General features: G+C 41.8%; 1 protein-coding gene across 1 annotated transcript in view; it reads right to left on the reverse strand.

The window, feature by feature from the left end:
- adamtsl3 (ADAMTS-like 3) overlaps window positions 1–13,601 on the reverse strand; it is a gene marked incomplete at its 5' end in the record, with an annotated part of 159,041 nt that extends 145,440 nt beyond the window's left edge. The window contains 2 exons of the mRNA XM_079217444.1: window positions 12,482–12,598; window positions 13,575–13,601. Of these exons, the coding sequence (XP_079073570.1) occupies window positions 12,482–12,598; window positions 13,575–13,601 (144 nt within the window). The remainder of the gene's footprint in view (window positions 1–12,481; window positions 12,599–13,574) is intronic.
- Between the last annotated feature and the right edge of the window lie 1,121 nt (window positions 13,602–14,722).

Raw genomic sequence — 14,722 nt, forward strand, 5'->3', positions numbered from 1 at the left:
ATAACCAAACCTGACTGACACTGCAGGTCACAAGAATGCTGAGCGCTTTAAGTGAACACAGAGCAGAAATACTGACACTTCAAAGGGAATGCTTTTACACAGATTATTTCATCACATTACATGTCACTGTAAGCCTTTTCCTGAACTTGGGAATCAATATTTTAACTTATGTACTTGACTTAAAACTTAAATTGGTTATGACATGGAAAGATGTCATCACTGGAGTAGTATGCGGTTAAGATAATCTAATTTATTTTTGAATCAGTGTGGATCAAGGGAAATAACTGAAACCATTTAAAAATGGTAAATGCAGTCACAGACGGTAACAACAGTAACATTGTTTAATCATAAAAGATTACACAAATCTATTTTGTGTTGATGAAATCAATAACAGCCCTATAGCTTCAGACAGCTGTTAGTGACACACTTGTCAAAATGGACCATTTCCTGTTTCCATCATGTTAGGAGACGCTCTCCAACGACAGCATGCTGTAATGACACGTGCGCTCCAAAGGGGAGTAGGTTTGTACTGAAAAGTGAAGCCAATGCAGAAGTGCCTGGTCTCCGTTGCAAACTAAAAACACCTATTTTTCGACTACACCTTGAATAAGGAAGGTAGCGCCGTAGTAGCACTTTAGTAGCACTCAGATGGCACTTTATTGAAATTGTACTTTCTTGATTCTTGTTGTACTGAGTTTGTACTCATGGTGGAAATGCACTTATTGTAAGTCGCTTTGGATAAAAGCGTCAGCTAAATGAAATAAACCTGCATTCAATTTTTAAGCCACCAGGGGGCGACTCCTCTGGTTTTATAGAAGTCTATGAGAAAATTACTCTTCTCTCTTGATTTAAACCCTCAGTAAACATTGTGAATATGCGTTTATGGTCTCAATCTCTAGTTTCAAGTCTTCTTCAATACAGCAAGATGTTCATTTAGTGAATTATGCTCCATTTAGAGTCAAACGGACCATAAAGCAGGGGATGCATTAGAGCGGGGCTACTGCAGTGTTTCCCCTACCGTTAGGGGGGCGGGGCGAGTGAAAATATGTCGCGTGAAACGCAGACCGCTATATCTGCGTTTTAAACGCTCCCAGGGTGAAGATGGCAACAGCAGCTCTCCTGCTCCAAGTGAAACGAGCCAAAGTGCTCATGTTTTATACCCAACAAAAAGCTGCTGGCTTCACACATTACAAAAGTACAAAGTACACGGACATAAAACTAAGTCATTAATAAATACATGGAGAAATGCCTGTACTTTCGGGTAAATGGTTACGAGACGCTGTTAACAGGTTACACTTGCGCATGCGTGACTCGCCGATTTTTGGGCGCTTTGCCAGAAGTCTCCATGACGTCGTCCTAAATGCCAATTTTCAACTGTTGTCCACAAACCATTGGGGGACGTCACAGTGACTGCATCCACTTCTAATATTCCGTCTGAATGTCAGCCATCTCTGGGCTGGAGAGCTTTGTCTGCTCCTCACAGACAACAAACATAGCTCAGGGTGAATATAAGTCAGGAATAGAGGGGAGAATGAAGTTCCAGAAAAATGAAAGGAAAGAGAGAGCGGGTAGGAATAAGTAGAAAAAGAGAGATCGAAGCCAGCTGATTGGCAGAGCACCAGAGCAGAGGAGAATCAGAGCTGACGGCTTAGAGTGAATGGCCACACTGTCCGTGTGTATGAAAGAGCTTTTCAGCCGCCGCTCTATCTGCGCACACACACACACACACACACACACACACACACTCACACACACACACACACACCCACACACACACACACACACACACACACGCATGCAGTAACTGTGTGTGAAGAGGTGCTCGCTGCAGTATGCGTGGTGCAGAGACCTACAATGATCTTTTCACTCCTCACCTTTAGCTGAAATACCAGAGCTGACACTGAACCTGAGCTGAATGTGGATCTGTGCGTGCGTGCGATGGGTTCTTCGCCTGTCTGTGCACATCCAACATTTAAAAACGTTTTTCTAAGTATAAAATGGAGATTTTAAGAACTGCAGTGAGAACGTGGTTTACCACAATTAGAGTATAACAAATTTAAATATTTTCTTGATTTGTATAATTCCGCACTAGGGCCCTATTTCTCGTACGTGGCTCAACAAAGTCGATCAAATGTCCCATTATCCAGCTGAAATTAGCGAGATGATTGACATCAGGTTAACTCGGTTTCTCAACGGCAGATGAGTGCTGAGACGGTCTCGTTAATTCTAACCAGACGTCAGTCATCTGGATAAATGCGTGTTCTTTCATTCTTATCATGAGTCCACCGTAATCATTTTTTCTACAATAATGATATGTATGGTGTACTAATAACACTGTCATGTACTTATGAATTCTTTCAACACATCCATACGTTTCTTAAGCGCTAAATAAACATTACGAACAGCACGCCATGCAACGGCTGAGTCTATACCAGGGGTGCCCAATACGTCGATCGAAGGTAGATCCCATGCCATTACATTTATTAATTGTTTTCACTCATTCAAAAACCATATTGACAAAGCGCAGCTCCTGGTGGGCAAATGAACAGGCTCGTTCGAAAGAGCTGCGTCTCGCCTGGAATCCAGACGAGAGCAGGTGGGAGCAGCAGGGGGCGGAGTCAAAAAACTGAGGTCAAGTCAAACAGTTTTCAGCTGACTTCAAAGTACACACAGGAAGTCACAGAAAAAATGACTTCCTGTTAGTTCCGAACTTTAGGCTTCTTTCTTGTAGTTTACAGATCACGTTTGGATTTATTCACATGTGTTTATAAATATATATGTATGTAGAAATGTGGGTCTAGCAGCTGCATCCTTTGTTCTTTTTATGTCTGCCTGTGAAATACATTACTACTGGTTTTATGCGTGTTGCAGAAATAAGATTTTGTATTATCAACCACACAAGATATGTTTTTAGATTAAACATGAGACTAATTGTCAACAATCAAGCGTTAAGTATTACAACTACTCATAAAATAAGGATCTTCTACAACACGTGTTTGCTATCAAATCTAAGAACCAATCAGCTCTCTGATGTGGCGAGAGCCAGTCGTTTCCCATCATCATCATGCACACACAAAAATGTACAGAATTGTATTGTGTCATAAGGGTTCATGCAGTTATGCAAGGTACACCAATATTGTAAATATAAAGCATACTCATTATATTTATACATTAATAATGCTATATATTTATATATATATATTTACCATTATTAATGTAGGTAGGTCTTTTTTACTTACTCTACATGTTGCTATGGTGATTTTTCTAAACTTGCTTCGTGGAACCGAAAAGCCTGACCTACATCATCTTATCCTGAAAATTATCCGGCTAACTCAGTACGCCAGGTATGAGGAATAGGGCCCAGGACAGCTGACATTCCTTGCATAGAAATATGCAAGACTCTCCCTCTTCCACGTGCATTTCATTCAACCTTATTTCGCTTCTCTTCAGAGGCATTCTTACTTAAGGACGTTCATGCATACCAGTGATTCAAACTTGTATCTGCAACACTGCAATTACCAGCAGCTGCTTTCTAGTTGCTCCTTTAGGAGGTATAAACCCGAGGCAGTGGAGCAGAGAGCAGTCAGGGGACATTACAGTTAAGTTAATGGCAAATAAAACTGAATAAATCTACACATGAACCAGCTCTTGTTACCGGCCAGGAAAGAAAGAGAGAACGGAGGGAGGTGATGAGAAGGGCTCAAATAAGAACAAACTGTTGAACTCCAATCCACTAGAAAGGCGTGAAAAGATTCCAGCCATAATGAATCAACAACTGAATAATAAACATGGACCAAGCTGTGAATAAATAATGACACTGTTAATAAGAGCGGCGGTTTGGGCCACATGGACAAAATGATGTTATTCCAGATGGATATCTTAATCGTTCCTCGTCTGGGTTTGGGTTTCCTTTGAACAGAGCTGCTTCTGAACGTGTGGAGCTCCAGGGGACGGGATGACTGACACTGGAAGCCAGTTCCTGGCTTTGGTGCTATTGCTAGTGAGGATTTAATGGACTAAATTTATTAAAGTTCACTGAAAAATCACAGGCCTATAGGCTTTTTATTTTGTTTACACTAGAGGGGAATAATACAATACAATATAGTACATTCATGGCTCATTCAATTCAATTCAATTCAGTTTATTTTATATAGCCCAACATTACAAATACAAGTTTGCCTCGGAGGGCTTTACGATCTGTACACATAACATCCCTGTCCCGGGACCTCACATCGGATCAGGAAAAACTCCCCAAATAAAGATCGTAAAAAACCTTTCACAGGGAAAAAGGGAAGAAACCTTCTGGAGAGCAACAGAGGAGGATCCCTCTCCCCGGATGGACAGAAGCAATAGATGTCATGTGGCCAGAAGGAATAACGTAACGGAGTTACAGCACATTACATGAATATGACAGAAATTATTCATATAATGAGTAGTAGGCATGGACCATGATCCAGATAACCACAATCCATGAAGCAGAAGGAGGAAGAGAGGAGGGGGGGATCAGCATGAGCCTCGCTCAAAGCTCATGCAGTGCCGTGATCCTGTCCCTGATGCACACCCATGATAAGAGTCATCTCAGCAGGCTGGAGGTCACACAGTTTTGTTCTCATTAACCTTACCTATCGAGGATTCCTGGCACACCAGCAGCTATGGGGGATGTTCTTTAAACGTGTACTTGGACTCCGACCTGACTTTTTTTGTTTGGCTGTTTAACCGAGAAGCCGAGTAGATGGAAAGAGTTTATACTGCACATGTGACACAAAATATATATGACAACATTGACTGGCCAACTAGCCAATAGCCTACATTTAGGAAATGCATGATTGTTGTCCCTGTACTGTCACTATGAGTTCTGCTAACCCCCCCCCCCCCTCCCCCCTAAGCTGGCTGCTTATTAAAATACAATATTTCACTCTCTATTTCAAATGGACCTGTACTTTTATAGCGCTTCTATAGCCATGGTTTATAGAATGTGATCTTTGTGGCATATGTTACTCTTAATAGGCGCATAATAATACATGCATAGGCATTGTTCTCACTTGAGATCTGGTAGCTACAAAAAGCCTAGTTAACTGTTATTAAGTGCATAAATAAAATCCATAATAAAGTATGTATTAATCATAATAAAGCAACAAAAAAGCTTAGTAAATGGCGTAACAATGGCATAATAGGTAAGTTAGTTAAACTCAATAAATGGTTTTATAACTATTATTTCTTTCTTCATTTAATTTCTTATGACAATTATAAGAAACTCCTGGCAGTCTGTAAAATGTTAATTTCAATGTCTCAAAAACCTACAATAAACATGTTCATGATGCGATAATTAACTTTGCTTTTCCTATTTTAGCAAACAAATACTTAACATGCTTAAATTTATGAAAAGATACATAAATTGGAGTGAAAATCAGTGTTTTGTGTTTTCATGGTTCAGCACAGAGAATCATTCAGAGCAGGTGTAATCAAGCCCCGAGGTCTGTAGTGGTTGGTGCTGGTCAGGTGGGAGTTAACTGCATCGCACTAACTTTGTGCGGCAAATTGAGAAGTGAAGGAATGTTTTTGTACAGTGGACAAAAGTCGTGTAGATGAGACGATGCTGGTGGAGGGTTAGGGTGCACGCTTGGCTGGCCGCGTGGATTATCACAAGCTGATGTGGGATCAGAGTCACGCATGATTGATTTTTATTGTCCGGGTGTTTTTCCAGACGTGCTGCAAGATTTAGAGCTTTAGAGCTCGGTTTTTATTGACCTTTTTGTCCCCTTGTTTCGTAACTAAAAATACAATGGTGGGGAAATGCCTCAGAAGAAGACAAAGCTTGTTTGTTGGCATTATCGCACGAAGCAGGAGGGGAGCCGAGACATGAGGGATAGGGGAGTGGTAGAGGAGAGAGTGAAATACAAAAACAGTAAGAGGAGTAGTGACATAGTGAGAGCCTCACTCCTCCACCTCTGCCTATTTGTCTGTTTCCTGTTGGCCCGGCCTTCCTGGTGCGAGCCTCTTCCTGTCATCCTTCACAGCTGTTTAAACATCGACAGTACCAGCTCGGCCCACCCAGCCAGAATCCCTCACCAGCACCCGCTTCCTCTTCGCCCGTACTCACAAACAACAACTGGACACAATCTCCAAGCATTTCCTTTCACCCTCCTCTAAAAATAGCATTGTCTGTAAAGCCAAGAACCTATGAGGCATGGCTTCAAGGAATGCAGTTTGCTGTTGCCATTGTGTGTAGAAATGATGACAGAGGTGGTGGCATTGCAGAGAGCAGCCAGGGCCTGGAAGGAGAAGTGCATGGGGAGAAAGACAGAAAGATATGCCACCATGTTTAAAATGTGTTCTTTAATTTTATTGAAAGACTTCTAATTCCATTACTCTTTCACGGTTTTTGATGACATAATGCAACACTGTGAATGCCCTCCAGGAGAGACTGTGAGCTGTTATCCCAATAATATTTAAATGAGTAATAAGTTTCTCACAACAACTCCATTTTATAAGATTACAATTGAACACATCAGGGGTAACGTTGTAATTGATTTTCGTCCAATGCTCATTGGACGAAAATGTATGAACAAATTTCCCCCTGGAATAAAGTATATATCTATCTAATAATGCAATTTCTATAATTATCTGTTAGCTCCATTATTCAGGCGGGCTAACTGCTGTCCAATAGTTGGCCTAATGCTACCTTGTTGTTTACAATGTAGCACTGTCAGGGTTATTTTTCCATTATCATTCTTTTGATTATGTTTGTGTGCTCACTTGTTTTAATGTTTTTAAAAATGTTGTTCTCTCTTTTTTGTGTCTTTGCACAGTTTGATGAACACATAGATGCCTTCTATTATCTCAAGCTATGAACTCGATGTTTTAGGGTACGGAGGGCTGACTACTGCACCTGAAATGATCTGCTTCAGCCTCCAGAATGGTGCACAGTAGGCAATATGTTAAAGAAATTGTGTCAATAAAGTTTTGGGCCAACTGTATCCCTCTCAAACTTCGGAAGAGAAAACTTCATTTTTTTCTCAATTTTCCTTCCTTCGCATTACAACGGCAGTGGGGAAACGAGACGACAACGACATCCCAAGCTGTCTTTGCTCAAACTTGAGGCCATTATTTACTTTACTGTGCGCTCAGATACTAGAATTAGCTGGAGAAGGAGCTCCATCGTACTTATCTGTGGGACTGGAGACATAGTCAGGTAATTTAAGCGTTATTTACAGCGTTTTGCTGTCATTTACTGTCAAGTTAAAGAGTTTCTCTCTTTTCTCCCATTTTATTTTCAAAGTAGGGTTTTAAATCAGAGAGACTCAAACGTTCTGCATTCTGCTAACTTGTTGCTCTTGCTACCAATAAAAGCACATTTTTTATATACTTCCAGTCTAAATCACTGTGAGTCCAACAGCGCAGCCTCTCAGTGGACAGTCCAAGGCCTGACCTGGCTGGTCCCCCCACCACTTTATAGAGTTCTGTAATGAAGAAGGTGGTGGAGGTGATCTGCTTCATGGTGGGAGAGAATTGAGAATGAAAATGGTCCAAAGTCCCTCTGTGTGGAACGTGTAATGTGTTGATACAAGTTTGGCAGAACATTATTATTGTTTGCCATGCCAAAACGAGTATGGGTACCTGGTCTAAAGCCAGCACAGAATACCATGCAGCTTCATCCATGCCGTGTCAGCATCTGCGTGTGGTGGTATACACACAGAGCGCATGACCATCAAAGTGAACCACAGGAGCAGATCGAATGAACGGACTTAAATAGTCTGATGCTCAAAGCCAGGCAAGCAAGAGCAGGAGCGAGTTGGAGTTACATTAATTGTTGTTTGTAATGAGACACACTCCTTGCCCAATCAAATCAATACCAAACGCAGGAAGACTGGCGAGTTGAGTCAATTCCAATGTTCGGAAGTGGACTGCGATCATGTCCAATTATTGCCAAAAGAAGAAAGATTTTGAGCAGCAAAAAACTAAAGCTAGCACACTTCTCTTGGAGCAGCCCCGACTACATGCGGACACAGCTGCAGCAGCTTTTCCATTTTTATGTTAAATTATGGAGGAATCCCATGCGCACACACACACACACACCACTTGTGCCTTTTTCTCAGATGTGAGCTCATCCACAGGTGTGCGATAAGGCTTGGCAGGTAGCAGAGAGTGAGGGTAGAGTAAGGTCAGAGGCCCGTATGTGTGTATGTGTGTATGTGTGTGTGTGTGTGTGTGTGTGTGTGTGTGTCTAGTTGGAAGGCAGGGTGGAACACCTGTCTATCTACCGTAACTGTAACCGTAATTTTCTTTCTGCTAATCCCTCCATATGCCTCTGAAGGGTCGGACAGCTGGACAGATGGATTATGTCAGGAGGTTGGTGTGGAAATGAACAGGCAGAAAAAGGTTTAACACAGTACACGAGGACAAAGAAGTAGCTGCAGTTTTGTCCACTATTTACAGCAGCTTAGCAACCGGAAAAGTGGAGGTGTGGAAGTGAAAATGCAGAGTGAATTAAGTACGAGGAGAAGAGCTTCGAGTTAGAGAAAGTAACCAAAGTCTGCTCGCCCCTAGGATAATTCATGCTTATGAGTAAAATGTAGGGCTGCTCTGAATAGCATTTTGTTGCTTTGAAGCTTCAAAGGGGTGGTGCACTGTAGCAGCGTCCCCAAACACCAAAAAAATCAAGTTCGGAAGATGTTTTATTTTGAAAAATGACCGGATACATCAGCCTGTGCTGATACGTTACTGCAAAAACGAAACTTAAAAGTCTGTATCAACTCTGCCGGTGTTCTGGTCTAAAATGAAGGCCGAATATTCTGAGATGGCCCAAAAAGCTCTGAAAACCGTTTAAGCAGTAGACAGGAGATAAAGGTCTAAGTTAAGGAGTAGACCGGATATAAAGAACACATGTTGGGCGTCTCCCATCACCCCGACCCGGCTCCTTGCAGAGAAACAAGCTCAATTCCGTCATATTTATTACATCATAATTATCGCCCACACCATGAAGGCCGGTCCATGAAAATATCGTCTGACACAAAACCGGTCCGTGGCGCAAAAGAGATTGGGCTATAGACTACAACTTACCAAAAGGCACAGGCCGGCTCACTGCAGGCCAGCTGTATCTATCCCTCTCACACACATGCACCATCTCACTCACACACACACACACACACACACAAACACACACACACACACACACACACACACACACACACACACAACTCTGTCTCTTTACAAGCATCAATCGCCTCTCACCCGAGGAGAAACAGATCTCACAGCTGACAAAAAGTCTGAGTGGGAGTAAAAAGCCCCGCTACCGTTGTGTTTTTATTAGTGGAGCCACCGGGCATGAGCATTAAAACAGTAGTGGGAGGGCAGATGACAGTGAGAACAAAATCTGTCGAAATGAAAACAGCTACGAAATGTGCAATAATCACCACAAATAAATTACAGCAACAGCCCAGTAGAACACATTTTCTCATATGTTACCTATAAACAAATGAATAAATGAATATATTGTAGCCAATGACGACACATAGACCTAATACCTGCCTTTGATGTCAATCGATCTCCGCCGCTGCGTTTCAGCACCCTGGACAGCACACATACGCACATCTCTACATACAACAAACAGCGTTACTTTCAGATCATTCATTCCATTCCAACATCATCCAAACCTAAGAAGCGGTTTGGATGATGTTAGGCTGTCATTGGCTGAAGGCAGGGTTTATCGCAGGGCACAAATAGTGACAATAACCATTCACCCTCACATTCACACACCTCCAATTGACCTAAACTGCATGTCTTTGGGCTCACGCTGCCACGGGGAGAACGTGCAAATTCCACACGGATGGGAATCGAACCATGGCCCCTCTTTGAGAGTGCTAGCCACTACACCACCATGCAGCCCACCTAATCATACATGTTGATGCATCAGGAATAATGTGGAATTACTGTTCCTTATTAAATGTTGTATTTAACGCTGATTACCGTAAGTCCCCTGTCTGAGAGCCACTTGGGTAAAACCCATATTCTTGAAGATTTTAGCACACTTGTAATGCCCTGCAGAAGGATTTGTGTTTGTAATGTTTAAGTACTAAAGTGGCTCACACAGATACAGGTATTGCAAAGTATGGCCCTTTTTTTCCATCTTTATTCAAGTGCTCGTTGAAAGGTCAGCTCTCAGATGTCTGAATTCTCAACCTATTGAATGCCAGGTGTAGCATTGACAATGAAATGATTCCTGCCTCGTGCATTCTCACTGACTGGCGGTTACTTTTTTAACTGGTTCATCCACTTGGGCGCTCCAAGGCTTTATTATATTGCTTTCTTCACGACGTTTGGAACAAAAAGGACAGTTAATACATATACCAGCGCAATGGCTATACTTTTTCTTACACTAATAGCTACATCGGCCTCCTGTTGGTGTGCTAGAGGGGAACAAACACTGCATTTGAGGACATTGGGGGCTTAGCCTGGACCTCTGTAGAAAGTCTCCTATCCTGGATGAACAAGCTCTATGTTTATCCTTTTGATGCACACTGCCTTTACATTTAAAGCATTACATCCGCCAAAAGTGCCTTAAATCGGCAGTGTGGGAGCCTTCTGGATAAAGTACATTGCCAGCGATTAATGTGAATTGTGGATTAATTACATAAACATCATAGTGCAAAAAAAGCTGCCGGTCGTTATTGGTTAGATATGCAACCTGGAGTTCGGCATTGATGCTTGCTGATAGTTGCTAGTCTGATAATGATACATTGTGAACCAGAAAGGTGTGTTGAAAAGGGCAGGAGGAGAGCTGGTAGCGTTGACAGCAACAGCTGCTGTTATAACGTGCAGAGCAGAGCCATCTGGCTCTAATAAGGAGGTTTCATTTAGCTCCATTCAGTTCAAATGGGTTTTGGATGAAAGAAAGTGAAATGTGTTCCAATATGTTTAAACCTTGTCAAAAATAGTTTGTAATAAATAATACATAATATATAATATGTAATATGCAATATTATAATGATAAGAGATCATTTCACATCAATATAAAATAGATGTTTGAAAGAGAATTATTAGTTATTTGACTTCCTAACACAAAGTTACACTAAGCAGCTTTTAATAACTCTAGGTTAACAATGCCAAGATTTTTATATTTCCCTTCATCATTTGAAAATAGATGAATTTTGCAAAGTAAAATGTTTTCGGAATTGGGATGATACTAGACATATTCTGGTTAATAACTGTGAAAACAGTGATATTTCCTCTGACAATGAATATAATATCAAAATTATATATCGTGATATCCTTAATTAATATTAAAAGAGTGTTCTTTCAATCACGCAAGAGCAAACAGGAAAATAAATCAAAATAAACGTTACATGGGCTAACTTATAACCCTTAGTTAGTTGTTTTTTTGTGAAGCAGATGGTGCCAAAGTCATACATTTCAAAATTCTACACATGGTGGCTTTTCACGGAATCCTACAAATTTTCCTTTTTCTGTATTAATAATGTCAGCAGGATTACAGGGGCGGAATTGTTTTCATGAGACTTGGTGGAAAGCTGTAGCGATGTGTGCTTTTCAAGTTAATTATTTTCACCTTTTATTCATGTACATTTACTCTTAACTGGTTTTGTATATGTGTATTTATGTATTACTGTAAGTGCTGCTAATGCCTACTGATTACTTTAAATAAGGGTTTGATCACTGTGGGCCAATATTTTCTGTTGTAACACTACAAATGTATGACCTTTCCAGCATCATTACTTGAATCAACTTTTTTTTAAAGCCCACATTCCAGGTGGTTGTGTACAGTTCATGAGCAGGGAACACCCTGTTCAAACTTAAATGCACAGCTCAGCACAATAGCAAGTCCCAGCCCTGAAAATAGATGGAGGAAATATTCCTGCAGCTCCAAAGGGTTCAGTGCCTTTATAAACAGACGCCGTCCAAATAAAGATGTCTTTGCTGGGTCGATCATACAAAACACCGGGTCCACAGCAGCCTGTTGTCAGGGATTAAGTAGCTGCTATATTTGCCAGAGAACATCCTGCGCTCAGTGTTGCTTCATATAAAGAGGTGACATTCACCCTAGCTAATACACATGCACAGAGACTCCGGCAAGCTCCCCTCTCTGCCCAGCAGCCTTTTGACCTGTGTAAACTATTTGATTCGGACCGGTGAGATCAAATTAGGCCAGGGAGCTGACAGCAGCCGCAGTGAGAAGCCAGAGGCTGGGTGTGCAGTGTGTGAACCCTCACAGGGTTTGTCTAATTGGGTCCATGTTCATTTGATTCACCCAAAGACTGTGATGATATGCCATTTGAGCCAATCAAATACAATCAAAGAGTATAATAAGAGTTTCTGTTTGAAGTACAAACAGGAAGGCGTTTCCAGTATGTCATACAGTCGCGCATAGAGTCAAATCTAGTGCAGCCAGCCAGCCATCCATCCATCCATCTTTCATGTCCGTCCATCCATCCATCCATCCATCCATCCATCCATCCATTTTTAGTACCTGGACAGAGGGAAGCGTGAAGAAGATGAAGACAGCCTTCCAGAAGATAATTGACTCCATCTTCATCAGGAATTTCCCCAAGTCTGCGTCTCTCTGCAGCTGGGTGAGCGCCCCAACCTGTGTGCAGGACGTGGACACATCAAGTTAAAATGTCTTTGCACTATTAGACCACAAACCTAAAATATAAAACAAGATACAACATAAAAGTGAGTTTTAAGAAAGTCAAGATAGTCGAGACTCTGGAACCATGAGAGAGGACCTCAAGCAGGAGCCTAATCGTTTCAGGATTTAAAAACGAGAAATACAATCTTTATATCAATTCTAAACCCGGGCGGTAGACAGCAATCAGTATCACGTTTTTGTGTGGGGCCGTTATACAGGTTTATGGTGGCTTATTCTATAGTCAGAAATAAATGTAATACTTAAAAGCAAACATTTTAATGTCATTATAAAGGCGTTATTAGGGTTAGGGTTCGCTTGGTCCCACAAAATTAAATAATGTAGGAAGAATTCAGAATTCATGAAACAGTTGCAGAATGCAACAATTCCGCAAATAGTAAAGTGTTGTTAAACTACTACCTAACATATTGTTAAATAACTGTCTTTGCATTTGATTATTGTTTATTCAAGTGTAACCATATTGTACATATTACAACATAAATCCATTTAATTTAGAGTTAAGAAACCCACATTACTCTATCAAAGATCAAACTTAAAAAATATATATAATAACAAAGACAAAGAACAAAGAACAAACACACATTATTACATTTGTCACAGTTGAGAAGGACATAACTCTGGTCCAACAAATAAGTGTGAGCTGCTAAGAGCAGTGTGAGAGATGCCCACATAGCTTTAGCATCACTGCTAGGAAGCTCGGGTGGTTTCTTCAACCACAATGAAGCTAGCTTTCACAGCAGCAGCATTTTGGCTGTAGCTTTTGTTCATATATTCTATATATTCCATTGCAGTCTGCCTTTTCATTCTTGGACAATTTAATGTTTTTCTTGGAGGCTAAGTGTTTGGTGTCAAAATGGCGACGTGAATTGTACTCCTTCATCACCGACACTTCCTCATAACACAGAAGATTTACCAGATTCTCTCCTTGAAGCACAAACATGTATTCGCTTTCCCATCTTCTTTCTCGGCATCTATGATGCCGTTCATTCGCAGGTTACAAAACAGACATGCATTGTGGGAGTACATCTCCCACAATGCATGTCTGTTTTGTAACCTGGTAACCTGTTTTTGTAACCTGTTTTGTCTATGGTCCCTCGCGGGCCTTGAGGTCGACACTTTTGGTTTACTTTGTCCAACAGACAGCCAATTATAACGTGTGACGTCATCTGTAAAGGAACCTACACCGGACAAAATGGACTTGTGTGTTGTAACCTGACACGATGTGTCCTCAACATGACGTCATAATAAAGTTGCTACTTTATTTCACCCTTATGGTCTCAGTTTAGAAAGCATCGCCAAACACATTTACAATGAATTACATTACAGAATAACCACAGTGCTCTCCTGCATTTACAATGAACACTGACTCATTGATGGTATTGACGGCAACATTTACACAAAAAGAGGTGATCTTATTTTCTGTTTCACGTGATTGTAAAAACCTTAATTTGGAATGTTTGCGTTTGACGTTTCTCATTATTTTCAGCCTTTTAGATGACAGTATTAATGATTAATTGATGGGATCAATAATGAAACCAATTGAATAGTCCATCTGGTGAAGTCAACATCATCGTGGCCGCCAGTGTCCCACAGCACAGTTATTGCAGGCAGAGGGACACACCTGCGTCCAGTAAACCATGAAGCGCGTGCATAGATCACAGCGACTTTCTAACTTTCTGTGCGCAAAGCGACGCGTTGCGCACTCCGGTGCTGGTCGCGGATTCACGCAAACCCGCAGCGCCGAGCCCCGGCGGGCCGAGTGCGGCAACAAGGAGCCGCCGTGACCGGTGGCGCTCCCCGCGTGACGTGAGGGCTCGTGAGGGAGAGAAATAAATAAACACCTTACCGTGTAAGGGGAAGGGGAGGGGGCGGTCCTGCGCTATGCGCGCGTACAGAGATGCATCGGTTCTTTTCCACAAACAGTGCGGTTCTCCACCGATCCCCGGTTCCTCGGCGTCCACGCCCCGAGACAAACACACAGACACGTCCGATGAGTGATCGAGAGAGACCGGCGCGGGTCGCAGGATCCAGCGCGTCTCCGGTGAAGTGTCTCCAGGCTGC

The sequence above is a fragment of the Taurulus bubalis genome (genome assembly GCF_910589615.1).
Source record: "Taurulus bubalis genome assembly, chromosome: 4".
NCBI classification, from domain to species: Eukaryota; Metazoa; Chordata; class Actinopteri; order Perciformes; family Cottidae; genus Taurulus; species Taurulus bubalis.